Below are 26,701 nucleotides of genomic sequence, written 5' to 3' on the forward strand. Positions count from 1 at the left end.
AATCACCTGTTGCACTTGTAAACCAACCTTCTGTGACTCATGCACTAGAACACCCAAGTCTCTCTGAACAGCGGCATGCTTTAATATTTTATCGTTTAAATAATAATCCCGTTTGCTGTTATTCCTACCAAAATGGATAACCTCACATTTGTCAACATTGTATTCCATCTGCCAGACCCGAGCCCATTCACTTAACCTATCCAAATCCCTCTGCAGACTTCCAGTATCCTCTGCACTTTTCGCTTTACCACTCATCTTAGTGTCATCTGCAAACTTGGACACATTGCCCTTGGTCCCCAACTCCAAATCATCAATGTAAATTGTGAACAATTGTGGGCCCAACACTGATCCCTGAGGGACACCACTAGCTACTGATTGCCAACCAGAGAAACACCCATTTATTCCAACTCTTTGCTTTCTATTAATTAACCAATCCTCTATCCATGCTACTACTTTACCCTTAATGCCATGCATCTTTATCTTATGCAGCAACCTTTTGTGTGGCACCTTGTCAAAGGTTTTCTGGAAATCCAGATATACCACATCCATCGGCTCCCCGTTATCTACTGCACTTGTAATGTCCTCAAAAAATTCCACTAAATTAGTTAGGCATGACCTGCCTTTAACGAACCCATGCTGCGTCTGCCCAATGGGACAATTTCTATCCAGATGCCTCGCAATTTCTTCCTTGATGATAGATTCCAGCATCTTCCCTATTACCGAAGTTAAACTCACTGGCCTATAATTTCCTGCTTTCTGCCTACCTCCTTTTTTAAACAGTGGTGTCACGTTTGCTAATTTCCAATCCACCGGGACCACCCCAGAGTCTAGTAAATTTCGGTAAATTATCACTAGTGCATCTGCAATTTCCCTAGCCATCTCTTTTAGCACTCTGGGATGCATTCCATCAGGGCCAGGAGACTTGTCTACCTTTAGCCCCATTAGCTTGCCCATCACTCCCTCCTTAGTGATAACAATCCTCTCAAGGTCCTCACCTGTCATAGCCTCATTTCTATCAGTCGCTGTCATGTTATTTGTGTCTTCCACTGTGAAGACCGACCCAAAAAACCTGTTCAGTTCCTCAGCCATTTCCTCATTTCCCATTATTAAAACTCCCTTCTCATCCTCTAAAGGACCAATATTTACCTTAGCCACTCTTTTTTGTCTTATATATTTGTAAAAATTTTTACTGTCTGTTTTTATATTCTGAGCAAGTTTACTCTCATACTCTATCTTACTCTTCTTTATAGCTTTTTTAGTAGCTTTCTGTTGCCCCCTAAAGATTTCCCAGTCCTCTAATCTCCCAGCAATCTTTGCCACTTTATATGCTTTTTCCTTCAATTTGATACTCTCCCTTATTTCCTTAGATATCCACGGTTGATTTTCCCTCTTTCTTCCGTCCTTCCTTTTTGTTGGTATAAACCTTTGCTGAGCACTGTGAAAAATCGCTTGGAAAGTTCTCCACTGTTCCTCAACTGTTCCACCATAAAGTCTTAGCTCCCAGTCTACCTTAGCTAGTTCTTCTCTCATCCCCTTGTAATCTCCTTTGTTTAAACACAAAACACTAGTATTTGATTTTACTTTCTCACCCTCCATCTGTATTTTAAATTCCACCATATTGTGATCGCTCCTTCCGAGAGGATCCCTAACTATGAGATCATGAATCAATCCTGTCTCATTACACAGGACAAGATCTAGGACCGCTTGTTCCCTCGTAGGTTCCATTACATACTGTTCTAGGAAACTATCGCGGATACATTCTATAAACTCCTCCTCACGGTTGCCTTGACCGACCTGGTTAAACCAATCGACATGTAGATTAAAATCCCCCATGATAACTGCTGTACCATTTCTACATGCATCAGTTATTTCTTTGTTTATTGCCTGCCCCACCATCTCGTTACTATTTGGTGGCCGATAGACTACTCCTATCAGTGACTTTTTCGCCTTACTATTCCTGATTTCCACCCAAATGGATTCAACCTTATCCTCCATAGCACCGATGTCATCCCTTACTATTGCCCGGATGTCATCCTTAAATAACAGAGCAACACCACCTCCCTTACCATCCACTCTATCCTTCCGAATAGTTTGATACCCTTGGATATTTAACTCCCAGTCGTGACCATCCTTTAACCATGTTTCAGTAATGGCCACTAAATCATAGTCATTTACGATGATTTGTGCCATCAACTCATTTACTTTATTCCGAATACTACGAGCATTCAGGTAAAGTACACTTATGTTGGTTTTTTTACCTCTGTTTTGAATCTTAACATCTCCAGTTTTATTCCTTTTGTTATTACTGGGCCTATTCACTGTGCTCCCCTCAGTCACTGTACCTTGTACTGTCGCCCTTCTGGATTTCTGACTATGTCTTCTCTGCCTTGCACTTTTCCCCTTACTTCCTTTTGTTTCTGTCCCTGTTTTACTACCTTCCAACTTCCAGCATTGGTTCCCATCCCCCTGCCACATTAGTTTAAACCCTCCCCAACAGCTCTAGAAAACACCCCCCCCCTTGGACATCGGTTCCAGTCCTGCCCAAGTGTAGACCGTCCGGTTTGTACTGGTCCCACCTCCCCCAGAACCGGTCCCAATGCCCCAGGAATTTGAATCCCTCCCTCTTGCACCATCTCTCGAGCCACGCATTCATCCTATCTATCCTGACATTCCTACTCTGACTAGCTCGTGGCACTGGTAGCAATCCTGAGATTACTACCTTTGAGGTCCTACTTTTTAGTTTAACTCCTAACTCCCTGAATTCCGCTTGTAGGACCTCATCCCGTTTTTTACCTATATCGTTGGTGCCTATGTGCACCACGACAGCTGGCTGTTCACCCTCCCCCCCCAGAATGTCCTGCAGCCGCTCCGAGACATCCTTGACCCTTGCACCAGGGAGGCAACATACCATCCTGGAGTCTCGATTGCGTCCACAGAACCGCCTGTCTATTCCCCTTACGGTCGAGTCCCCTATCACTATAGCCCTGCCATTTTTCTTCCTGCCCTGCTGTGCAGCAGAGCCAGCCACGGTGCCATGAACCTGGCTGCTGCTGCCTTCCCCTGGTGAGCCATCTCCCTCAACAGTATCCAAAGCGGTATATCTGTTTTGCAGGGAGATGACCGCAGGGGACACCTGCACTGCCTTCCTACTCTTGCTCTGTCTTTTGGCCACCCATTTTCTATCTCCCTCAGTAACCTTCACCTGCGGTGTGACCAACTCGCTAAACGTGCTATCCACGACCTCCTCAGCATCGCGGATGCTCCAAAGTGAGTCCATCCGCAGCTCCAGAGCCGTCAAGCGGTCTAACAGGAGCTGCAACTGAACACACTTCTTGCACGTGAAGGAGCCAGGGACAGTGGACGTGTCCCTGAGCTCCCACATCGCACACGAGGAGCATGACACGGGTCTGGGATCTCCTGCCATGTCTTAAACCCTTGGTAAACTTAAACAACTAGAATTTCAAAATAAAAATAAATAAATTAGACAATGAAAAAAAAAAGAGAGACTACTTACCAGTCACTTACCAGGGTATAAAAGCACCTCCTCACACTCTGCACCGAATTACCTCACTGCACCAAATTACCAAGTTTAAATCTCCCACTCTGTACGAGTCTCACTCCGGATGTGTCTCCTGGAAAAGTGCACGCAGTACTCCAGGTGCGGCCGCACCAGAGTTATGTACAGCTGCAGCATGACCTCGTGGCTCCGAAATGTGTTGAGGATTGTCAGAGGATACAGCAGGACATAGATAGGTTGGAGACTTGGGCAGAGAAATGGCAAATGGAGTTTAATCCAGACAAATGTGAGGGAATGCATTTTGGTAGGTCTGACATAGAGAGGAAATATACCGTAAATGGCAAAACTCTTACGAATATAGAAAGTCAGAGAGATCTGGGTGTGCATGTCCACAGATCTTTGAAGGTGGCAACACAAGTGGACAAGGTAGTCAAGAAAGCAGACGGAATGCTTGCCTTCATTGGACGGGGCATCGAGTATAAAAACTGGCAAGTCATGCTGCAGTTGGATAGAACCTTGGTAAGGCCACACTTGGAATATTGCCCACAATTCTGGTTCCTACACTACCAGAAGGATGTGGAGGCTTTGGAGAGGGTGCAGAGGAGGTTTACCAGGATGTTGCCTGGTATGGGGGGTGCAACATCCTGGTGAACCTCCTCTGCACCCTCTCCAAAGCCTCCATATCCTTTTGGTAATGTGGCGACCAGAACTGCATGCAGTATTCCAAATGTGGCCTAACCAAAGTCCTATACAACTGTAACATGACCTGCCAACTGAAATCAGGCAGCACGGTAGCACAGCGGTTAGCACTGTGGCTTCACAGCGTCAGGGTCCCGGGTTCGATTCCCCACTGGGTCACTGTGCGGAGTCTGCACGTTCTCCCCGTGTCTGCGTGGGTTTCCTCCGGGTGCTCCGTTTTCCTCCCACAGTCCAAAGACGTGCTGGTTAGGTGGATTGGCTGTGATAAATTTCCCTTAGTGACCATAAAAAGGGTAGGAGGGGTTATTGGGTTCCGGGGTTAGGGTGGAAGTGAAGGCTTAAGTGGGTCGGTTCAGACTCAATGGGCCGAATGGCCTCCTTCTGCACTGTATGTTCTATGTATGTATTCTATGTAAACGCGTGTACTCAATACCCCGTCCGATGAAGGCAAGCGTGCTGTATGCCTTCTTGACCACTCTATCAACCTGCGTTGCCACCTTCAGGGTACAATGGACCTGAACTCCCAGTTCTCTCCGTACATCAATTTTCCCCAGGACTCTTCCATTGACCATATAGTCTGCTCTTGAGTTAGATCATCCAAAATGCATCACCTCGCATTTGCCTGGATTGAACTCCATCTGCCATTTCTCTGCCCAACTCTCCAATCTATCTATATTTTGTTGTATTCTCTGACAGTCCCCCTCGCTATCTGCAACTCCACCAATCTTAGTATCATCTGCAAACTCCCCGTGACACACCCTCTCCTCGTGACACACCCCCTCCTCGTGAACACACTCCCTGTGAACCCCCCTCTCTCCGTGATCACACCTTCTCCTCGTGATCACACCCTCTCCCCGTGACACACCCTCTCCCCGTGATCACACCCCATCCTCGTGAACACACTCCCTGTGAACCCCCCTCTCTCCGTGATCACACCTTCTCCTCGTGATCACACCCTCTCCCCGTGACACACCCTCTCCCCGTGATCACACCCCCTCCTCGTGAACACACTCCCTGTGAACCCCCCTCTCTCCGTGATCACACCTTCTCCTCGTGATCACACCCTCTCCCCTTGATCACACCCCCTCCTCGTGAACACACTCCCTGTGAACCCCCCCTCTCTCCGTGATCACACCTTCTCCTCGTGATCACACCCTCTCCCCGTGACACACCCTCTCCCCGTGATCACACCCCCTCCTCGTGAACACACCCTCTCCCCGTGATCACACCCTCTCCCCATGACACACCCTCTCCCCGTGATCACACCCTCTACTCGTGATCACAACCTCTCCCCGTGATCACACCCCCTCCTCGTGAACACACCCTCTCCCTCTGATCACACCCCCTCCTCGTGAACACACTCTCTCCCCGTGATCACACCCTCTACTCGTGATCACAACCTCTTCCCGTGACATGCCCTCTCCCCGTGACACACCCTCTCCCCGTGATCACACCCCCTCCTCGTGATCACACCCCCTCCTCGTGAACGCACCCCCTCCTCGTGAACACACCCTCTCCCCGTGACACACCCTCTCCCCGTGACACACCCTATCCCCGTGACACACCCTCTCCCCGTGACACACCCTCTCCCCGTGACACACCCTCTCCCCGTGAACACACCCTCTCCCTGTGACACACCCTCTCCCCGTGACACACCCTCTCCCCGTGATCACACCCCCTCCTCGTGATCACACCCCCTCCTCGTGAACACACCCCCTCCTCGTGAACACACCCTCTCCCCGTGACACACCCTCTCCCCGTGACACACCCTCTCCCCGTGACACACCCTCTCCCCGTGACACACCCTCTCCCCGTGAACACACCCTCTCCCTGTGACACACCCTCTCCCCGTGACACACCCTCTCCTCGTGAACACACCCCCTCCTCGTGAACACACCCCCTCCTCATGAACACACCCTCTCCTCGTGACACACCCTCTACTCGTGATCACACCCCCTCCTCGTGAACACACCCTCTCCTCGTGAACACTCCCTCTCCTCGTGAACACACCCTCTCCCCGTGAACACACCCTCTCCCCGTGACACACACACTCCTCGTGAACACACCGCCTCCTCGTGAACACACCCCCTCCTCATGAACACACCCCCTCTTCGTGAACACACCCTCTCCCCGTGACACACCCTCTCGCCGTGATCACACACCCTCCTCGTGAACACACCCTCTCCCCGTGACACACCCTCTCCTCGTGAACACACACCCCTCCTCGTGAACACACCCCCTCCTCGTGAACACACACCCTCGTGAACACACACCCTCCTCGTGAACACACCCTCTCCTCGTGAACACACCCTCTCCTTGTGAACACACCCCCTCCTCGTGAACACCCCCCCTCGTGAACACACACCCTCCTCGTGAACACACCCCCTCCTCGTGAACACACCCCTCCTCGTGAACACACCCTCTCCCCGTGACACACCCTCCTCGTGAACACACCCTCTCCTCGTGAACACACCCCCTCCTCATGAACACACCCTCTCCTCGTGAACACACCCCCTCCTCGTGAACACACCCTCTCCCCGTGACACACCCTCTCCTCGTGAACACACCCTCTCCTCGTTAACACACCCCCTCCTCGTGAACACACCCTCTCCCCGTGACACACCCTCCCCTCGTGAACACACCCGCTCCTCGTGAACACACCCTCTCCCCGTGATACACCCTCTCCTCGTGAACACACCCCCTCCTCGTGAACACACCCTCTCCCCGTGAACACACCCTCTCCCCGTGACACACCCTCCTCGTGAACACATCCCCTCCTCGTGAACACACCCTGTCCCCGTGACACACCCTCTCCCCGTGAACCCACCCTCTCCCCGTGACACACCCACTCCTCGTGAACACACCCTGTCCCCGTGACGCACCCTCTCCCCGTGAACCCACCCTCTCTCCGTGACACACCCTCTCCTCGTGAACACACCCTCTCCTCGTGAACACACCCTCTCCTCGTGAACACACCCTCTCTCCGTGACACACCCTCTCCTCGTGAACACACCCTCTCCCCGTGACACACCCTCTCCTCGTGAACACACCCTCTCCTCGTGAACACACCCCCTCCTTATGAACACACCCCCTCCTCGTGAACACACCCCCTCCTCGTGAACACACCCTCTCCCCGTGAACACACCCTCTCCCCGTGACACACCCTCTACTCGTGATCACACCCCCTCCTCGTGAACACACCCTCTCCTCGTGAACACTCCCTCTCCTCGTGAACACACCCTCTCCCCGTGAACACACCCTCTCCCCGTGACACACACCCTCCTCGTGAACACACCGCCTCCTCGTGAACACACCCCCTCCTCATGAACACACCCCCTCTTCGTGAACACACCCTCTCCCCGTGACACACCCTCTCGCCGTGATCACACACCCTCCTCGTGAACACACCCTCTCCCCGTGACACACCCTCTCCTCGTGAACACACCCCCTCCTCGTGAACACACCCCCTCCTCGTGAACACACACCCTCGTGAACACACACCCTCCTCGTGAACACACCCGCTCCTCGTGAACACACCCTCTCCTTGTGAACACACCCCCTCCTCGTGAACACCCCCCCTCGTGAACACACACCCTCCTCGTGAACACACCCCCTCCTCGTGAACACCCCCCCTCCTCGTGAACACACCCTCTCCCCGTGACACACCCTCCTCGTGAACACACCCTCTCCTCGTGAACACACCCCCTCCTCATGAACACACCCTCTCCTCGTGAACACACCCCCTCCTCGTGAACACACCCTCTCCCCGTGACACACCCTCTCCTCGTGAACACACCCTCTCCTCGTTAACACACCCCCTCCTCGTGAACACACCCTCTCCCCGTGACACACCCTCCCCTCGTGAACACACCCGCTCCTCGTGAACACACCCTCTCCCCGTGATACACCCTCTCCTCGTGAACACACCCCCTCCTCGTGAACACACCCTCTCCCCGTGAACACACCCTCTCCCCGTGACACACCCTCCTCGTGAACACACCCCCTCCTTGTGAACACACCCTGTCCCCGTGACACACCCTCTCCCCGTGAACCCACCCTCTCCCCGTGACACACCCACTCCTCGTGAACACACCCTGTCCCCGTGACACACCCTCTCCCCGTGAACCCACCCTCTCCCCGTGACACACCCACTCCTCGTTAACACACCCCCTCCTCATGAACACACCCTCTCCCCGTGACACACCCTCCCCTCGTGAACACACCCGCTCCTCGTGAACACACCCTCTCCCCGTGATACACCCTCTCCTCGTGAACACACCCCCTCCTCGTGAACACACCCTCCCCCCCGTGAACACACCCTCTCCCCGTGACACACCCTCCTCGTGAACACACCCCCTCCTCGTGAACACACCCTGTCCCCGTGACACACCCTCTCCCCGTGAACCCACCCTCTCCCCGTGACACACCCACTCCTCGTGAACACACCCTGTCCCCGTGACGCACCCTCTCCCCGTGAACCCACCCTCTCTCCGTGACACACCCTCTCCTCGTGAACACACCCTCTCCTCGTGAACACACCCTCTCCTCGTGAACACACCCTCTCTCCGTGACACACCCTCTCCTCGTGAACACACCCTCTCCCCGTGACACACCCTCTCCTCGTGAACACACCCTCTCCTCGTGAACACACCCCCTCCTTATGAACACACCCCCTCCTCGTGAACACACCCTCTCCCCGTGAACACACCCTCTCCCCGTGACACACCCTCCTCGTGAACACACCCCCTCCTCGTGAACACACCCTGTCCCCGTGACACACCCTCTCCTCGTGAACACACCCCCTCCTCGTGAACACACTCCTCGTGAACACACCCTCTCCCCGTGATCACACCCCCTCTTCGTGAACACACTTTCTCCCCGTGATCACACCCTCTCCCCGTGACACACCCTCTCCCCGTGACACACCCTCTCGCCGTGATCACACCCCCTCCTCATGAACACACCCCCTCCTCGTGAACACACCCTCTCCCCGTGAACACACCCTCTCCCCGTGACACACCCTCCTCGTGAACACACACCCTCCTCGTGAACACACCCTGTCCCCGTGACACACCCTCTCCTCGTGAACACACCCCCTCCTCGTGAACACACTCCTCGTGAACACACCCTCTCCCTGTGATCACACCCCCTCTTCGTGAACACACTCTCTCCCCGTGATCACACCCTCTCCCCGTGACACACCCTCTCCCCGTGACACACCCTCTCGCCGTGATCACACCCCCTCCTCATGAACACACCCCCTCCTCGTGAACACACCCTCTCCCCGTGAACACACCCTCTCCCCGTGACACACCCTCCTCGTGAACACACCCTCTCCTCGTGAACACACCCTCTCCCCGTGACACACCCCCTCCTCGTGAACACAACCCCTCCTCGTGAACACACTCTCTCCCCGTGATCACACCCACTCCCCGTGACACACCCTCTCCCCGTGACACACCCTCTCGCCGTGATCACACCACCTCCTCATGAACACACCCCCTCCTCGTGAACACACCCTCTCCCCGTCAACACACCCTCTCCCCGTGACACACCCTCCTCGTGAACACACCCTCTCCCTGTGACACACCCCCTCCTCGTGAACACACCCCCTCTTCGTGAACACACCCCCTCCTCGTGAACACACCCCCTCCTCGTGAACACACCCCCTCCCCGTGACACACCCCCTCCTCGTGAACACACCCCCTCCCCGTGACACACACCCTCCTCGTGAACACACCCCCTCCTCGTGAACACACCCCCTCCTCGTGAACACACTCCTCGTGACTGCACCCTCTCTCCGTCGGAACAATTAGCTCTCATTAGTTACAACATCCTTATCACAGTCCAATACCATGAGCTGAGTAAACACAATGGGCGTGGAAATATTCTCCGATGGCTGCCGTGCCGACAGTGGTATTCACCGGTACTGAGCCGTCTCTCTCTCTGGGCCGCCGGGAATTTCTCCCTGTTGAGGCCAAACTGAAAGTTTCCTGACACTGGGAACCGGATCCTCCGTGATCGGGGCGCAGGTTTAAACGGTCGCCCCACATCTCTTCATCCCCCCCCCCCCCCCCCCCCCCCCAACACCGCCTCCCTCAAACCCCTCTCATCACCCTTTGATGGGCATGGCCACTGGCCCCGTGCCTTGTGTCAACCTGGCAGGGTGCCAGTGTCAAGATGCCAGGGAGCGTGTCAGGGTGCCACCAATGGCTTGCCAGACCCCCCAAGGTGCCACCCTGACTGGTCCACGCTTGTGGAAACCAGAACTAAACAGCAGCTGGGTAAGATCCCGCTGTCAGGGCTAAACAGCAGCTGGGTAAGATCCCGCTGTCAGGGCTAAACAGCAGCTGGGTAAGATCCCGCTGTCAGCGCTAAACAGCAGCTGGGTAAGATCCCGCTGTCAGGGCTAAACAGCAGCTGGGTAAGATCCCGCTGTCAGCGCTAAACAGCAGCTGGGTAAGATCCCGCTGTCAGCGCTAAACAGCAGCTGGGTAAGATCCCGCTGTCAGGGCTAAACAGCAGCTGGGTAAGATCCCGCTGTCAGGGCTAAACAGCAGCTGGGTAAGATCCCGCTGTCAGGGCTAAACAGCAGCTGGGTAAGATCCCGCTGTCAGGGCTAAACAGCAGCTGGGTAAGATCCCGCTGTCAGGGCTAAACAGCAGCTGGGTAAGATCCCGCTGTCAGGGCTAAACAGCAGCTGGGTAAGATCCCGCTGTCAGGGATAAACAGCAGCTGGGTAAGATCCCGCTGTCAGGGCTAAACAGCAGCTGGGTAAGATCCCGCTGTCAGGGATAAACAGCAGCTGGGTAAGATCCCGCTGTCAGGGCTAAACAGCAGCTGGGTAAGATCCCGCTGTCAGGGCTAAACAGCAGCTGGGTAAGATCCCGCTGTCAGGGCTAAACAGCAGCTGGGTAAGATCCCGCTGGCAACGCTAAACAGCAGCTGGGTAAGATCCCGCTGTCAGGGCTAAACAGCAGCTGGGTAAGATCCCGCTGTCAGGGCTAAACAGCAGCTGGGTAAGATCCCGCTGTCAGGGCTAAACAGCAGCTGGGTAAGATCCCGCTGTCAGCGCTAAACAGCAGCTGGGTAAGATCCCGCTGTCAGAGCTAAACAGCAGCTGGGTAAGATCCCGCTGTCAGGGCTAAACAGCAGCTGGGTAAGATCCCGCTGTCAGCGCTAAACAGCAGCTGGGTAAGATCCCGCTGTCAGGGCTAAACAGCAGCTGGGTAAGATCCCGCTGTCAGGCTAAACAGCAGCTGGGTAAGATCCCGCTGTCAGGGCTAAACAGCAGCTGGGTAAGATCCCGCTGTCAGGGATAAACAGCAGCTGGGTAAGATCCCGCTGTCAACGCTAAACAGCAGCTGGGTAAGATCCCGCTGTCAGGGCTAAACAGCAGCTGGGTAAGATCCTGCTGTCAGGGCTAAACAGCAGCTGGGTAAGATCCCGCTGTCAGGGCTAAACAGCAGCTGGGTAAGATCCCGCTGTCAGGGCTAAACAGCAGCTGGGTAAGATCCCGCTGTCAGGGCTAAACAGCAGCTGGGTAAGATCCCGCTGTCAGGGCTAAACAGCAGCTGGGTAAGATCCCGCTGTCAGGGCTAAACAGCAGCTGGGTAAGATCCCGCTGTCAGGGCTAAACAGCAGCTGGGTAAGATCCCGCTGGCAGCGCTAAACAGCAGCTGGGTAAGATCCCGCTGTCAGCGCTAAACAGCAGCTGGGTAAGATCCCGCTGTCAGCGCTAAACAGCAGCTGGGTAAGATCCCGCTGTCAGGGCTAAACAGCAGCTGGGTAAGATCCCGCTGTCAGGGCTAAACAGCAGCTGGGTAAGATCCCGCTGTCAGGGCTAAACAGCAGCTGGGTAAGATCCCGCTGTCAGGGCTAAACAGCAGCTGGGTAAGATCCCGCTGTCAGGGCTAAACAGCAGCTGGGTAAGATCCCGCTGTCAGCGCTAAACAGCAGCTGGGTAAGATCCCGCTGTCAGGGCTAAACAGCAGCTGGGTAAGATCCCGCTGTCAGGGCTAAACAGCAGCTGGGTAAGATCCCGCTGTCAGGGCTAAACAGCAGCTGGGTAAGATCCCGCTGTCAGGGCTAAACAGCAGCTGGGTAAGATCCCGCTGTCAGGGCTAAACAGCAGCTGGGTAAGATCCCGCTGTCAGGGCTAAACAGCAGCTGGGTAAGATCCCGCTGTCAGGGCTAAACAGCAGCTGGGTAAGATCCCGCTGTCAGGGCTAAACAGCAGCTGGGTAAGATCCCGCTGTCAGGGCTAAACAGCAGCTGGGTAAGATCCCGCTGTCAGGGCTAAACAGCAGCTGGGTAAGATCCCGCTGGCAACGCTAAACAGCAGCTGGGTAAGATCCCGCTGTCAGCGCTAAACAGCAGCTGGGTAAGATCCCGCTGTCAGGGCTAAACAGCAGCTGGGTAAGATCCCGCTGGCAACGCTAAACAGCAGCTGGGTAAGATCCCGCTGTCAGCGCTAAACAGCAGCTGGGTAAGATCCCGCTGTCAGGGCTAAACAGCAGCTGGGTAAGATCCCGCTGTCAGGGCTAAACAGCAGCTGGGTAAGATCCCGCTGTCAGGGCTAAACAGCAGCTGGGTAAGATCCCGCTGTCAGGGCTAAACAGCAGCTGGGTAAGATCCCGCTGTCAGGGCTAAACAGCAGCTGGGTAAGATCCCGCTGTCAGGGATAAACAGCAGCTGGGTAAGATCCCGCTGGCAACGCTAAACAGCAGCTGGGTAAGATCCCGCTGTCAGGGCTAAACAGCAGCTGGGTAAGATCCCGCTGTCAGGGCTAAACAGCAGCTGGGTAAGATCCCGCTGTCAGGGCTAAACAGCAGCTGGGTAAGATCCCGCTGTCAGGGCTAAACAGCAGCTGGGTAAGATCCCGCTGTCAGCGCTAAACAGCAGCTGGGTAAGATCCCGCTGTCAGGGCTAAACAGCAGCTGGGTAAGATCCCGCTGTCAGCGCTAAACAGCAGCTGGGTAAGATCCCGCTGTCAGGGCTAAACAGCAGCTGGGTAAGATCCCGCTGTCAGCGCTAAACAGCAGCTGGGTAAGATCCCGCTGTCAGCGCTAAACAGCAGCTGGGTAAGATCCCGCTGTCAGGGCTAAACAGCAGATGGGTAAGATCCCGCTGTCAGGGCTAAACAGCAGCTGGGTAAGATCCCGCTGTCAGCGCTAAACAGCAGCTGGGTAAGATCCCGCTGTCAGGGCTAAACAGCAGCTGGGTAAGATCCCGCTGTCAGGGCTAAACAGCAGCTGGGTAAGATCCCGCTGTCAGCGCTAAACAGCAGCTGGGTAAGATCCCGCAGTCAGGGCTAAACAGCAGCTGGGTAAGATCCCGCTGTCAGGGCTAAACAGCAGCTGGGTAAGATCCCGCAGTCAGGGCTAAACAGCAGCTGGGTAAGATCCCGCAGTCAGGGCTAAACAGCAGCTGGGTAAGATCCCGCTGTCAGGGCTAAACAGCAGCTGGGTAAGATCCCGCTGTCAGGGCTAAACAGCAGCTGGGTAAGATCCCGCTGGCAACGCTAAACAGCAGCTGGGTAAGATCCCGCTGTCAGGGCTAAACAGCAGCTGGGTAAGATCCCGCTGTCAGGGCTAAACAGCAGCTGGGTAAGATCCCGCTGTCAGGGCTAAACAGCAGCTGGGTAAGATCCCGCAGTCAGGGCTAAACAGCAGCTGGGTAAGATCCCGCTGTCAGGGCTAAACAGCAGCTGGGTAAGATCCCGCTGTCAGGGCTAAACAGCAGCTGGGTAAGATCCCGCTGTCAGGGCTAAACAGCAGCTGGGTAAGATCCCGCTGTCAACGCTAAACAGCAGCTGGGTAAGATCCCGCTGTCAGCGCTAAACAGCAGCTGGGTAAGATCCCGCTGTCAGGGCTAAACAGCAGCTGGGTAAGATCCCGCTGTCAGGGCTAAACAGCAGCTGGGTAAGATCCCGCTGTCAGGGCTAAACAGCAGCTGGGTAAGATCCCGCTGTCAGCGCTAAACAGCAGCTGGGTAAGATCCCGCTGTCAGGGCTAAACAGCAGCTGGGTAAGATCCCGCTGTCAGCGCTAAACAGCAGCTGGGTAAGATCCCGCTGTCAGGGCTAAACAGCAGCTGGGTAAGATCCCGCTGTCAGGGCTAAACAGCAGCTGGGTAAGATCCCGCTGTCAGGGCTAAACAGCAGCTGGGTAAGATCCCGCTGTCAGAGCTAAACAGCAGCTGGGTAAGATCCCGCTGTCAGGGCTAAACAGCAGCTGGGTAAGATCCCGCTGTCAGGGCTAAACAGCAGCTGGGTAAGATCCCGCTGTCAGGGCTAAACAGCAGCTGGGTAAGATCCCGCAGTCAGGGCTAAACAGCAGCTGGGTAAGATCCTGCTGTCAACGCTAAACAGCAGCTGGGTAAGATCCCGCTGTCAGCGCTAAACAGCAGCTGGGTAAGATCCCGCTGTCAGGGCTAAACAGCAGCTGGGTAAGATCCCGCTGTCAGGGCTAAACAGCAGCTGGGTAAGATCCCGCTGTCAGGGCTGTTGATTCCCAGGCGCTGGGCGAATATGGTATCGGGTTATTTAAAGTAGAACCTTGGAGGTTCTGTTCTTTAATTTAGTGTCTAACTCTTCAAATTCTCGGGCAGCACGGTGGCCTAGTGGTTAGCCCTGCTGCCTCATGGCGCTGAGGTCCCAGGTTCGATCCCGGCTCTGGGTCACTGTCAGTGTAGAGTTTGCACATTCTCCCCGTGTCTGCGTGGGTTTCACCCCCACAACCCAAAGATGGGGCAGCAGGGTAGCATGGTGGTTAGCATAAATGCTTCAGAGCTCCACGGTCCCAGGTTCGATTCCCGGCTGGGTCACTGTCCGTGTGGAGTTTGCACATTCTCCCCGTGTTTGCGTGGGTTTCACCCCCACAACCCAAAGATGGCAGGGTAGGTGGATTGGCCACTCTAACTTGCCCCTTAATTGGAAAAAGTGAATTGGGTACACTAAATTTATTTTTTAAAAACCCTTCAAACTCTCTCTGTAGAACCTCCTTCCTCGTTGTCCGTGTGTTGCGGTTCCTACACTGACCACAACCACTGGATCGTTCCCCTCCCATCGTACTTTCCTCTCCAGTGCAGATATGGCACGCAGTCAACACAGCTTCAAGCCTCTCAACCCTGGCCACGTAGAACAGTGTCCATTCCCCTGACTATACTGTCCCCAACTTAGTCTTTGCTCCCCCCATTTGAATGGCTCCCTGAACCAGTTTAGTCATCTCCCCCTACAGCCCCCTCTCTCGTCCACAGGAGCGAGAATCTCGTACCTGTTGGACAGGGAAAAGGGCCGAGGATCTAGCAGGTATTCCCCTTAGACCCCTCCACCTGCCTCACTCACAATCACACCCTCCTCTCCCTATTGACAGAATTTAAGGTAGATAATACAAGGGATGTAACTGCCTCCTGAAACACACATCCAGGTAACTCTGCCCCCTCCCTGATCTGTCACAATGTCTCAATCTCAGACCCCAGCTCACTAACTCGGAGCCAACTTTCCTAGAGAACCAGCGATTGCTACAGACGTGGTCCCAATGGGTCCATCAGCTCCCACATGTTGCAGCTTCACCACATCGCCTGGCCCAACATCCCTCTATTTGATTCGAATTTCAATTTGTTTTCCATTTTACCACTGTTCATTAGTTTTCACTCCAGCTTTTTCCCAGCCTTCAATCTCCAAGCAACTCAGAACAGGAGAGGGGCAGCACGGTGGCACAGTGGGTCAGCCCTGCTGCCTCACGGTGCCGAGGTCCCAGGGCAGCACGGTGCTGAGGTCCCAGGGCAGCACGGTGCCGAGGGCCCAGGGCAGCACGGTGCCGAGGTCCCAGGGCAGCACGGTGGCACAGTGAGTTAGCCCTGCTGCCTCACGGTGCCGAGGTCCCAGGGCAGCACGGTGGCACAGTGGGTTAGCCCTGCTGCCTCACGGTGCCGAGGTCCCAGGGCAGCACGGTGGCACAGTGGGTTAGCCCTGCTGCCTCACGGTGCCGAGGTCCCAGGGCAGCAGGGTGGCACAGTGGGTTAGCCCTGCTGCCTCACGGCGCTGAGGTCCCAGGGCAGCACGGTGGGTTAGCCCTGCTGCCTCACGGTGCCGAGGTCCCAGGGCAGCACGGTGGCACAGTGGGTTAGCCCTGCAGCCTCACGGTGCCGAGGTCCCAGGGCAGCACGGTGGCACAGTGGGTTAGCCCTGCAGCCTCACGGCGCTGAGGTCCCAGGGCAGCACGGTGCCGAGGTCCCAGGGCAGCACGGTGGCACAGTGGGTTAGCCCTGCTGCCTCACAGCCCCGAGGTCCCAGGGCAGCACGGTGGCGCAGTGGGTTAGCCCTGCAGCCTCACAGTGCCGAGGTCCCAGGGCGGCACGGTGGCACAGTGGGTTAGCCCTGCTGCCTCACGGCGCTGAGGTCCCAGGGCAGCACGGTGGGGCAGTGGGTTAGCCCTGCTGCCTCATGGCGCCGAGGTCCCAGGGCAGCACGGTGGCACAGTGGGTTAGCCCTGCTGCTTCACGGCACCGAGGTCCCAGGGCAGCACAGTGGGGCAGTGGGTTAGCCCTGCTGCCTCACGGCGCTGAGGTCCCAGGGCAGCACGGTGGGGCAGTGGGTTAGCCCTGCTGCCTCACGGCGCTGAGGTCCCAGGGCAGCACGGTGGCACAGTGGGTTAGCCCTGCAGCCTCACGGTGCCGAGGTCCCAGGGCAGCACGGTGGCACAGTGGGTTAGCCCTGCTGCCTCACGGTGCCGAGGTCCCAGGGCAGCACGGTGGGGCAGTGGGTTAGCCCTGCTGCCTCACGGCGCTGAGGTCCCAGGGCAGCACGGTGGGGCAGTGGGTTAGCCCTGCTGCTTCACGGCACCGAGGTCCCAGGGCAGCACAGTGGGGCAGTGGGTTAGCCCTGCTGCTTCACGGCACCGAGGTCCCAGGGCAGCAGGGTGGCACAGTGGGTTAGCCCTGCAGCCTCACGGTGCCGAGGTCCCAGGGCAGCACGGTGGGGCAGTGGGTTAGCCCTGCAGCCTCACGGTGCCGAGGTCCCAGGGCAGCACGGTGGCACAGTGGGTTAGCCCTGCAGCCTCACGGTGCCGAGGTCCCAGGGCAGCACGGTGGCACAGTGGGTTAGCCCTGCAGCCTCACGGTGCCGAGGTCCCAGGGCAGCACGGTGGCACAGTGGGTTAGCCCTGCAGCCTCACGGTGCCGAGGTCCCAGGGCAGCACGGTGGCACAGTGGGTTAGCCCTGCAGCCTCACGGTGCCGAGGTCCCAGGGCAGCAGGGTGGCACAGTGGGTTAGCCCTGCAGCCTCACGGTGCTGAGGTCCCAGGGCAGCACGGTGGTGCAGTGGTTAGCCCTGCTGCCTCACGGTGCTGAGGTCCCAGGGCAGCACGGTGCCGAGGTCCCAGGGCAGCAGGGTGGCACAGTGAGTTAGCCCTGCTGCCTCACGGTGCCGAGGTCCCAGGGCAGCACGGTGGCACAGTGGGTTAGCCCTGCTGCCTCACGGTGCCGAGGTCCCAGGGCAGCACGGTGGCACAGTGGGTTAGCACTGCTGCCTCACGGTGCTGAGGTCCCAGGTTCGATCCCGGCTCTGGGCCACTGTCCGTGTGGAGTTTGCATATTCTCCCCGTGTCTGCGTGGGTTTCACCCCCACAACCCAAAGCTGTGCAGGGTAGGTGGATTGGCCAAGCTAAATTGCCCCTTAATTGGAAAAATGATTGGGTAATCTAAATTTTTTTAAAAACTCAGAACAGGAGAGAAATACTGACTTCGCGGCCACGTAGCTGCGATATCACACGGGCGAGATCACTCGATGGTGTGGGACCTTCACTCCCAGCACCACCCCCCCCCCCCCGCCCCCGGGCTCGCTGCAGCTCCCCCCCCCGCCCCCCGGCCTCGCTGCACCTCCCCCCCCCCCCCCCGGCCTCGCTGCACCTCCCCCCACCGCCCCCCGGCCTCGCTGCACCTCCCCCCCCCCCCCGACCCCGGCCTCGCTGCACCTCCCCCTCCCCCCCGCCCCCCGGCCTCGCTGCACTTCCCCCCCCCCCAGGCCTCGCTGCACCTCCCCCCCCCCCGCCCCCCCGGCCTCGCTGCACCTCCCCCCCCCCGCCCCCCGGCCTCGCTGCCCCTCCCACCCCCCCCCGGCCTCGCTGTACCTTCACTCCACCCCCCCCCGGCCTCGCTGCACCTCCCCCCCCGCCCCCCGGCCTCGCTGCACTTCCCCCCCCCCAGGCCTCGCTGCACCTCCGCCCCCCCGGCCTCGCTGCACCTCCCCCCCCCCCGCCCCCGGCCTCGCTGCACCTCCCACCCCCCCCCCGGCCTCGCTGTACCTTCACTCCACCCCCCCCCCGGCCTCGCTGCACCTCCCCCCCCCGCCCCCCGGCCTCGCTGCACCTCCCCCCCCGCCCCCCCGGCCTCGCACCTCCCTCCCCCCCGCGCACCCCGGCCTCGCTGCACCTCCTCCTCCTCCCACCCCCCCCCCCCCCCCCCCCCCCGGCCTCGCTGCACCTGCACTCCCAGCCCCCCGCGCCGGCCTTACTCCTAGCTCTGTGTGAACACACTCCTTATAATAATAATCTGTATTGTGAGGCTGACATTAACACTGGCAATGAAGTTACTCAATAATGGGATATGTGGAAATGGCTGAGGAACTGAACAGGTTTTTTGGGTCGGTCTTCACAGTGGAAGACACAAATAACATGCCAGCGACTGATAGAAATGAGGCTATGACAGGTGAGGACCTTGAGAGGATTGTTATCACTAAGGAGGGAGTGATGGGCAAGCTAATGGGGCTAAAGGTAGACAAGTCTCCTGGCCCTGATGGAATGCATCCCAGAGTGCTAAAAGAGATGGCTAGGGAAATTGCAGATGCACTAGTGATAATTTACCGAAATTCACTAGACTCTGGGGTGGTCCCGGTGGATTGGAAATTAGCAAACGTGACGCCACTGTTTAAAAAAGGAGGTAGGCAGAAAGCGGGTAATTATAGGCCAGTGAGCTTAACTTCGGTAGTAGGGAAGATGCTGGAATCTATCATCAAGGAAGAAATAGCGAGGCATCTGGATGGAAATTGTCCCATTGGGCAGACGCAGCATGGGTTCATAAAGGGCAGGTCGTGCCTAACTAATTTAGTGGAATTTTTTGAGGACATTACCAGTGCAGTAGATAACGGGGAGCCGATGGATGTGGTATATCTGGATTTCCAGAAAGCTTTTGATAAGGTGCCACACAAAAGGTTGCTGCATAAGATAAAGATGCATGGCATTAAGGGTAAAGTAGTAGCATGGATAGAGGATTGGTTAATTAATAGAAAGCAAAGAGTGGGGATTTATGGGTGTTTCTCTGGTTGGCAATCAGTAGCTAGTGGTGTCCCTCAGGGATCCGTGTTGGGCCCACAATTGTTTACAATTTACATAGATGATTTGGAGTTGGGGACCAAGGGCAACGTGTCCAAGTTTGCAGATGACACTAAGATGAGTGGTAAAGCAAAAAGTGCAGAGGATACCGGAAGTCTGCAGAGGGATTTGGATAGGTTAAGCGAATGGGCTAGGGTCTGGCAGATGGAATTCAATGTTGGCAAATGTGAGGTTATCCATTTTGGGAGGAATAACAGCAAACGGGATTATTATTTAAATGAGAAAATATTAAAACATGCTGCTGTGCAGAGAGACTTGGGTGTGCTAGTGCATGAGTCACAGAAAGTTGGTTTACAAGTGCAACAGGTGATTGAGAAGGCAAATGGAATTTTGTCCTTCATTGCTAGAGGGATGGAGTTTAAGACTAGGGAGGTTATGCTGCAATTGTATAAGGTGTTAGTGAGGCCACAGCTGGAGTATTGTGTTCAGTTTTGGTCTCCTTACTTGAGAAAGGACGTACTGGCGCTGGAGGGTGTGCAGAGGAGATTCACTAGGTTAATCCCAGAGCTGAAGGGGTTGGATTACGAGGAGAGGTTGAGTAGACTGGGACTGTACTCGTTGGAATTTAGAAGGATGAGGGGGGATCTTATAGGAACATATAATGTTGAGGCTCCTTCATTACATGTTTTTAAGGTAAAGATAGATCGTTTTTTGAAGAATAAAGGGATTAAGGGTTATGGTGTTCGGGCCGGAAAGTGGAGCTGAGTCCACAAAAGATCAGCCATGATCTAATTGAATGGCGGAGCAGGCTCGAGGGGCCAGATGGCCTACTCCTGCTCCTAGTTCTTATGTTCTTATGTACTGTGAAAAGCCCCTAGTCGCCACATTCCGGCACCTGTTCAGGTACACAGAGGGAGAATTCAGAATGTCCAATTCACTGAACAAGCACGTCTTTCGGGACTTGTGGGAGGAAACCGGAGCACCCGGAGGAAACCCACGCAGACACGGGGAGGATGTGCAGACTCCACACAGACAGTGACCCAAGCCGGGAATAGAACCTGGGACCCTGGAGCTGTGAAGCAACAGTGCTAACCACGGTACTATCGTGCTGCCTACGTATGAACATGTTCCTTGTGAATATAGTGAGGACATGTTGTCACAGGGAAGGAGCATTTTGAATGTTCTGTTTTCTCTTGTACCTGGAGTCAGTTTCTGTGTCGAGTGTTGAACCATAGATCCGGGCTGGATTCTCCCATGGGGAGGCTGTGTCCTCCTGCCAGTGTGGAACGGCGGCGTTTTACGGCCACAAATGTGGTGCAAAGCGGCCACTTTGGCTGGGGGCAGCAGGAAGGTAACAGAGCAGCCACCTCTAGCTGCCGATACGCCGCGGAGGGTAACAGAGCAGCCACCTCTAGCTGCCAATACACCGCGGAGGGTAACAGAGCAGCCACCTCTAGCTGCCGATACGCCGCGGAGGGTAACAGAGCAGCCACCTCTAGCTGCCGATACACCGCGGAGGGTAACAGAGCAGCCACCTCTAGCTGCCGATACGCCGCGGAGGGTAACAGAGCAGCCACCTCTAGCTGCCGATACGCTGCGGAGGGTAACAGAGCAGCCACCTCTAGCTGCCGATACGCCGCGGAGGGTAACAGAGCAGCCACCTCTAGCTGCCGATACACCGCGGAGGGTAACAGAGCAGCCACCTCTAGCTGCCGATACGCCGCGGAGGGTAACAGAGCAGCCACCTCTAGCTGCCAATACGCTGCGGAGGGTAACAGAGCAGCCACCTCTAGCTGCCGATACACCGCGGAGGGTAACAGAGCAGCCACCTCTAGCTGCCGATACGCCGCGGAGGGTAACAGAGCAGCCACCTCTAGCTGCCGATACGCTGCGGAGGGTAACAGAGCAGCCACCTCTAGCTGCCGATACGCCGCGGAGGGTAACAGAGCAGCCACCTCTAGCTGCCGATACGCCGCGGAGGGTAACAGAGCAGCCACCTCTAGCTGCCGATACGCTGCGGAGGGTAACAGAGCAGCCACCTCTAGCTGCCGATACACCGCGGAGGGTAACAGAGCAGCCACCTCTAGCTGCCGATACACCGCGGAGGGTAACAGAGCAGCCACCTCTAGCTGCCGATACGCCGCGGAGGGTAACAGAGCAGCCACCTCTAGCTGCCAATACGCTGCGGAGGGTAACAGAGCAGCCACCTCTAGCTGCCGATACACCGCGGAGGGTAACAGAGCAGCCACCTCTAGCTGCCAATACGCCGCGGAGGGTAACAGAGCAGCCACCTCTAGCTGCCGATACGCTGCGGAGGGTAACAGAGCAGCCACCTCTAGCTGCCGATACACCGCGGAGGGTAACAGAGCAGCCACCTCTAGCTGCCGATACACCGCGGAGGGTAACAGAGCAGCCACCTCTAGCTGCCAATACGCCGCGGAGGGTAACGGAGCAGCCACCTCTAGCTGCCGATACGCTGCGGAGGGTAACAGAGCAGCCACCTCTAGCTGCCGATACGCTGCGGAGGGTAACAGAGCAGCCACCTCTAGCTGCCAATACGCTGCGGAGGGTAACAGAGCAGCCACCTCTAGCTGCCGATACACCGCGGAGGGTAACAGAGCAGCCACCTCTAGCTGCCGATACGCCGCGGAGGGTAACAGAGCAGCCACCTCTAGCTGCCGATACGCTGCGGAGGGTAACAGAGCAGCCACCTCTAGCTGCCGATACACCGCGGAGGGTAACAGAGCAGCCACCTCTAGCTGCCAATACGCTGCGGAGGGTAACAGAGCAGCCACCTCTAGCTGCCAATACGCCGTGGAGAATTGCCGTATCCGTGGCTGCGCATGGCGGCAGCCTGCAGCGGCTTCACTGTGCTACATCGCGCCAGCCGCTCGCAGACCCAGCCTGCAAAATAGTGCCTCTCCTTTGGCCGACTCGCGTGCCCCGCACCACCCTCCAACAGTGCCCCCCCCCCCCCCCCCGCCCGCGGATTGGCCCTCCCCCGATTGTGACAGTGATGGACTGAGACCCCAGCTGCCACACTGAGTTCCCGACGGGTGAGACCCTGAGAGACCCACGCCATTGGGAACGTCGCCGAGTACGCCGATTTGGAGGAGTGGAACTTCGCCAACGCAGCGATGCCCCGATTTGGCCGGGGAGTTTGATTCTCCAGCCGATCGGCGAACGCGATTACGGCGTCGGCGATCGGAGAATCCCGTCCATCGTGTCTCCGTTTCCCTTTGATTTATTTCACAGCTAATGTGAACATTTTGGATTTTGAGTCTGATATTTATTAAATCATAATCTCCTTTTCTTCCAGATGTTGGGCAGCCGGGAACTGAAATATTCAACATGCCGGTTATGTCATCAGCAGGTGAGGGTTCGGTTACAGAGATAAGGGTTTAATCCGTCAGCAACAACGGTAACTGCCCAATCAGGACAATGAACAGAGAATTCTCGCACATTCTCACTCAGAATTACTTTCAGTTCAGGGTACTCTGACTCCAGACCAGCCCCCCACTGAAACATCAAGAATCTGGTTTATTTAAGACTGTGCGGAAAGAATGATTCACTCCTGGGAGAAATTGCAGGAAAACATAGGGATTTGGTATTTCTAAAATAAAAGTTTTATTATGGATAGAATATTAAACTCTTTAACTTCACACCAAATAAGAACAGCTTGAATTTACCCCTAAACACTACTACTTAATTCCCCATTAAACAAGAAAAGAAACATATAGCTCTCAATCCAGCTTAAAATCAGCATGATATAGAGTAATACTTTCTTTATAGAACAGATATGACTCCTGTTAGAACCCCTTCAGACTCTGGCTGAATATCTTCAAAAAAGCTGGTACACCTGGCATGTTTCAGCCTCTTCCTTGTCCTCAGATAAGATGCTCTGCTTCAAATGTTGTTACTCTTTTCTAACTATCCTCCTGTGAGAGAATTGTGGACTCAGTGTCAGACAGATCAGACTTCAACTCCTCGCCAAAGCTTTTTCAAGATGTCTCTGCATCCCTTAGCTCCACCCGGCAATGACATCATCTCCCCAAGCTGAAAAACAACTTCCCTCTCCAGGCAGGAAGCACATTAACTCCCCAGGGACTTTTCCCAGTCAAATCACAATGCATTAGACCAGACTGAAAACCACATTCCTCCGGTCAATTTCACCCTCTGGTTCCTAAAGCCTCCAAGGTCCTTTAAAAAACATGACCACCGCAGTCAAACACACTCTGACGCCCCGCTTTTGACCCTTTAATTGCCCCAATATTTAGAATCCAATTTTCCTAAAATCCTCCAAGACAGATGATGAGTTAAGCCCTGGTATTATCACTTCAAACTGTGAGAAGGAATGAAGTAAAGTTTGTAATATTGTGAGCCTGTGAGGAAATGGCTTGTATTGATTGCAGTGGACAGTTCCGAAATTAATATCATCGGCATACTGAGGGAGTTTAGCCTCGCCTTACTTTTAGTTAATTCAATGGGATATTGGCAGAATGTCCACCCCCCCCCCCCACCCCCACCCCCCCTCCTGCCCCCCTCCCCAATTGCTGTTGGTGAACTTGCTGCTGACTTGAATGTAACTGAGAAAGTTGACATTCTTTATCAAACACATTGCTGGTTGACAGGGTGGATTTGTTCTCCTCTGAGTAACATTTGTTCGTCATTAATGTTGGTCGCTGCATTGTTCTATCCAAAACATTGCAATGTGTTATTGGAACATGACTTGGGAAATACAAGCGGCCTCTCCGCCCACCTGGAGGGCCTCCTGGCACACAGAACCTCTCCGCCCACCTGGAGGGCCTCCTGGCACACACAACATCAATGAAACTACAAAATAAAAACATTCCAAACTTTGCCAGGAGTTGTTAAAGTCACCGCATATCAAAGACATCAGCGTTCACCCGTTCAAAGTCCAGCAGACTGATGTCTGGTTATATTGTAACTGATATATTCGAGTAATATTTCATTGTCTTCCATTTTCATCATTAACAGACTTAAAAATAACACTCCAACAACAAAAAACAGCCAATTGAATGTGATTGAGCCTCAGTGAGCGAGAGGGGTTTGAGTTACTCCCAGCTGCAGACACCGTTCAAACTGAGAGCAGCTGTGATAATGTTCAGTAATGCAGACTCTGAGTGAGGGGTTTAGCAAAGAGAACCACTGCTTTGCTCAGGTCTCAGCTTCAGTTTGCTCTGGTTTCTAGTTTTATCTGTGCCGTTAACAGGAGAACATGATATGAATCATGAACATTTCATTAAACTGGAACCCAGAGAGGCAAGTTGGGCAAACTTTATTAACATTTGTTATGGTTTAAAATGAGCTGCAGCATAGATTACAGCTTTGTGATCTGGAATGTGGGTTACAGCATTGTGATCTGGAACGTGGATTACAGCATTGTGATCTGGAACATGGATTACAGCATTGTGATCTGGAACTTGGATTACAACATTGTGATCTGGAATGTGGATTACAGCATTGTGATCTGGAACATGGATTACAGCATTGTGATCTGGAATGTGGATTACAGCATTGTGATCTGGAACGTGGATTACAGCAATGTGATCTGGAACGTGTATTACAGCATTGTGATCTGGAACGTGGATTACAGCATTGTGATCTGGAACATGGATTACAGCATTGTGATCTGGAACGTGGATTACAGCATTGTGGTCTGAAACGTGGATTACAACATTGTGAACTGGAACGTGGATTACAGCAATGTGATCTGGAACATGGATTACAGCATTGTGATCTGGAACATGGATTACAGCATTGTGATCTGGAACATGGATTACAGCAATGTGATCTGCTATTGTGTTGCTGCAAAGTGATGTTGCTGATATAATGCTCACTGTTTGTTCTTCTCTCCTGCTGATCTCTCTTATTTCGCTTTTCCTCAGCCGTCCTGGTTTATGTTGATTTCCTCACCCTCTTTTCCCTCTCTCCCAGGGTCAGTATGTACTAGAACCCAATCCATGGCAGATCATTCCGCTAACAACATGGGTTTGGAGAACATTATTAGGAAAGCCTTAATGGGCACATTTGATGACCAGGGGCGAGAGCGTTCATCCTGCAATAACCCAGTGGCTGTCAGTGCTAGCACCAATATTCTGAATGAAGAACAGAGTGAAGATCTCCACAACTTTCCCTCAACAGGTCTGCACCCCCACACCGCTCTCTCAGTCACAGTTTCTATTCACTACGTGTTCACATGTTCACATTAGTATAGGATGCAGATCAGCTGTTTTTGGGTTAATTTACACATGATTATGTTCGAAACAGAACCACACAGACGCGTGTGAGAGGCTGCCACTGGAATATCAGCCTGGTGATGCTCAGAATTAGCCCAGCAAATGACACAGTGACACAAAAGGGAGATTTTATACACGTCTATTCTGTTACACAATTTTATTATTTTTCTCATGTTGCTATATATAAACAACAATGCCAGCGGTGTGTCATTCAGAAATGTCTGCAGCTGTTTTCTGGGATTTGCAGGTGCAGCTCGCTCCACTTTCTGTCTTGAATGTAAAGTTTATCCAGAAACTCAAACAAAACATGCAACCTGCTCTCTGGGACTTTGTAAATTAATATTTCCAGTTAAACATAGCACACAGGTAGAAAACACAAACACACAAAACTGAACTTAACAAACTTGCTCCTATTTTTGTCAAATCCATGCAAGAGAGTTTAATAGATTAAGACATGAAAGTGACATCCCAATAGGAAATAATAGTTTGGAAAAGTGTTCCTATTGACTGTTACTGCTGTGTTTTCATTCTGGGATGCCTCTGTGTGTGTATGTCTGTGTTTGTGAGTATGTGTGTGTCTGTGTGTCTGTCTGTGTGTGTATGTGTCTGTCTGTCTGTGTGTGTGTGTCTGTGTCTGTCTGTCTGTGTGTGTGTGTGTCTGTGTGTGTATGTCTGTCTGTGTGTGTGCCTGTCTGTGTGTCTGTCTATGTCTGTCTGTGTATGTGTGTGTGAGTGCGTGTTGGGCTGTGAGTGCCTGTGTGTCTGTCTGTGTGTGTGTGAGTCTGTCTGTGTGTGTGTGTGTCTGTCTGTGTGTGTGTGTATGTGTGTGTGTACCTGTGTGTGTCTGTGTGAGTGTCTGTGAGTGTATGTCTGTGTGAGTGTGTGTCTGTGTGT

General features: G+C 54.5%; 1 protein-coding gene across 1 annotated transcript in view; it reads left to right on the plus strand.

The window, feature by feature from the left end:
* The window catches only part of LOC119977125 (nuclear receptor corepressor 1-like), a 44,038-nt gene extending 18,185 nt beyond the window's left edge, over positions 1–25,853 (plus strand). Inside the window, exons 5-6 of the mRNA XM_038817750.1 lie at positions 22,867–22,920; positions 25,506–25,853. Of these exons, the coding sequence (XP_038673678.1) occupies positions 22,867–22,920; positions 25,506–25,780 (329 nt within the window). The 3' untranslated portion in view covers positions 25,781–25,853. The remainder of the gene's footprint in view (positions 1–22,866; positions 22,921–25,505) is intronic.
* Positions 25,854–26,701: the final 848 nt, after the last annotated feature.

The sequence above is a fragment of the Scyliorhinus canicula genome, chromosome 1 (assembly GCF_902713615.1).
Source record: "Scyliorhinus canicula chromosome 1, sScyCan1.1, whole genome shotgun sequence".
NCBI classification, from domain to species: domain Eukaryota; kingdom Metazoa; phylum Chordata; class Chondrichthyes; order Carcharhiniformes; family Scyliorhinidae; genus Scyliorhinus; species Scyliorhinus canicula.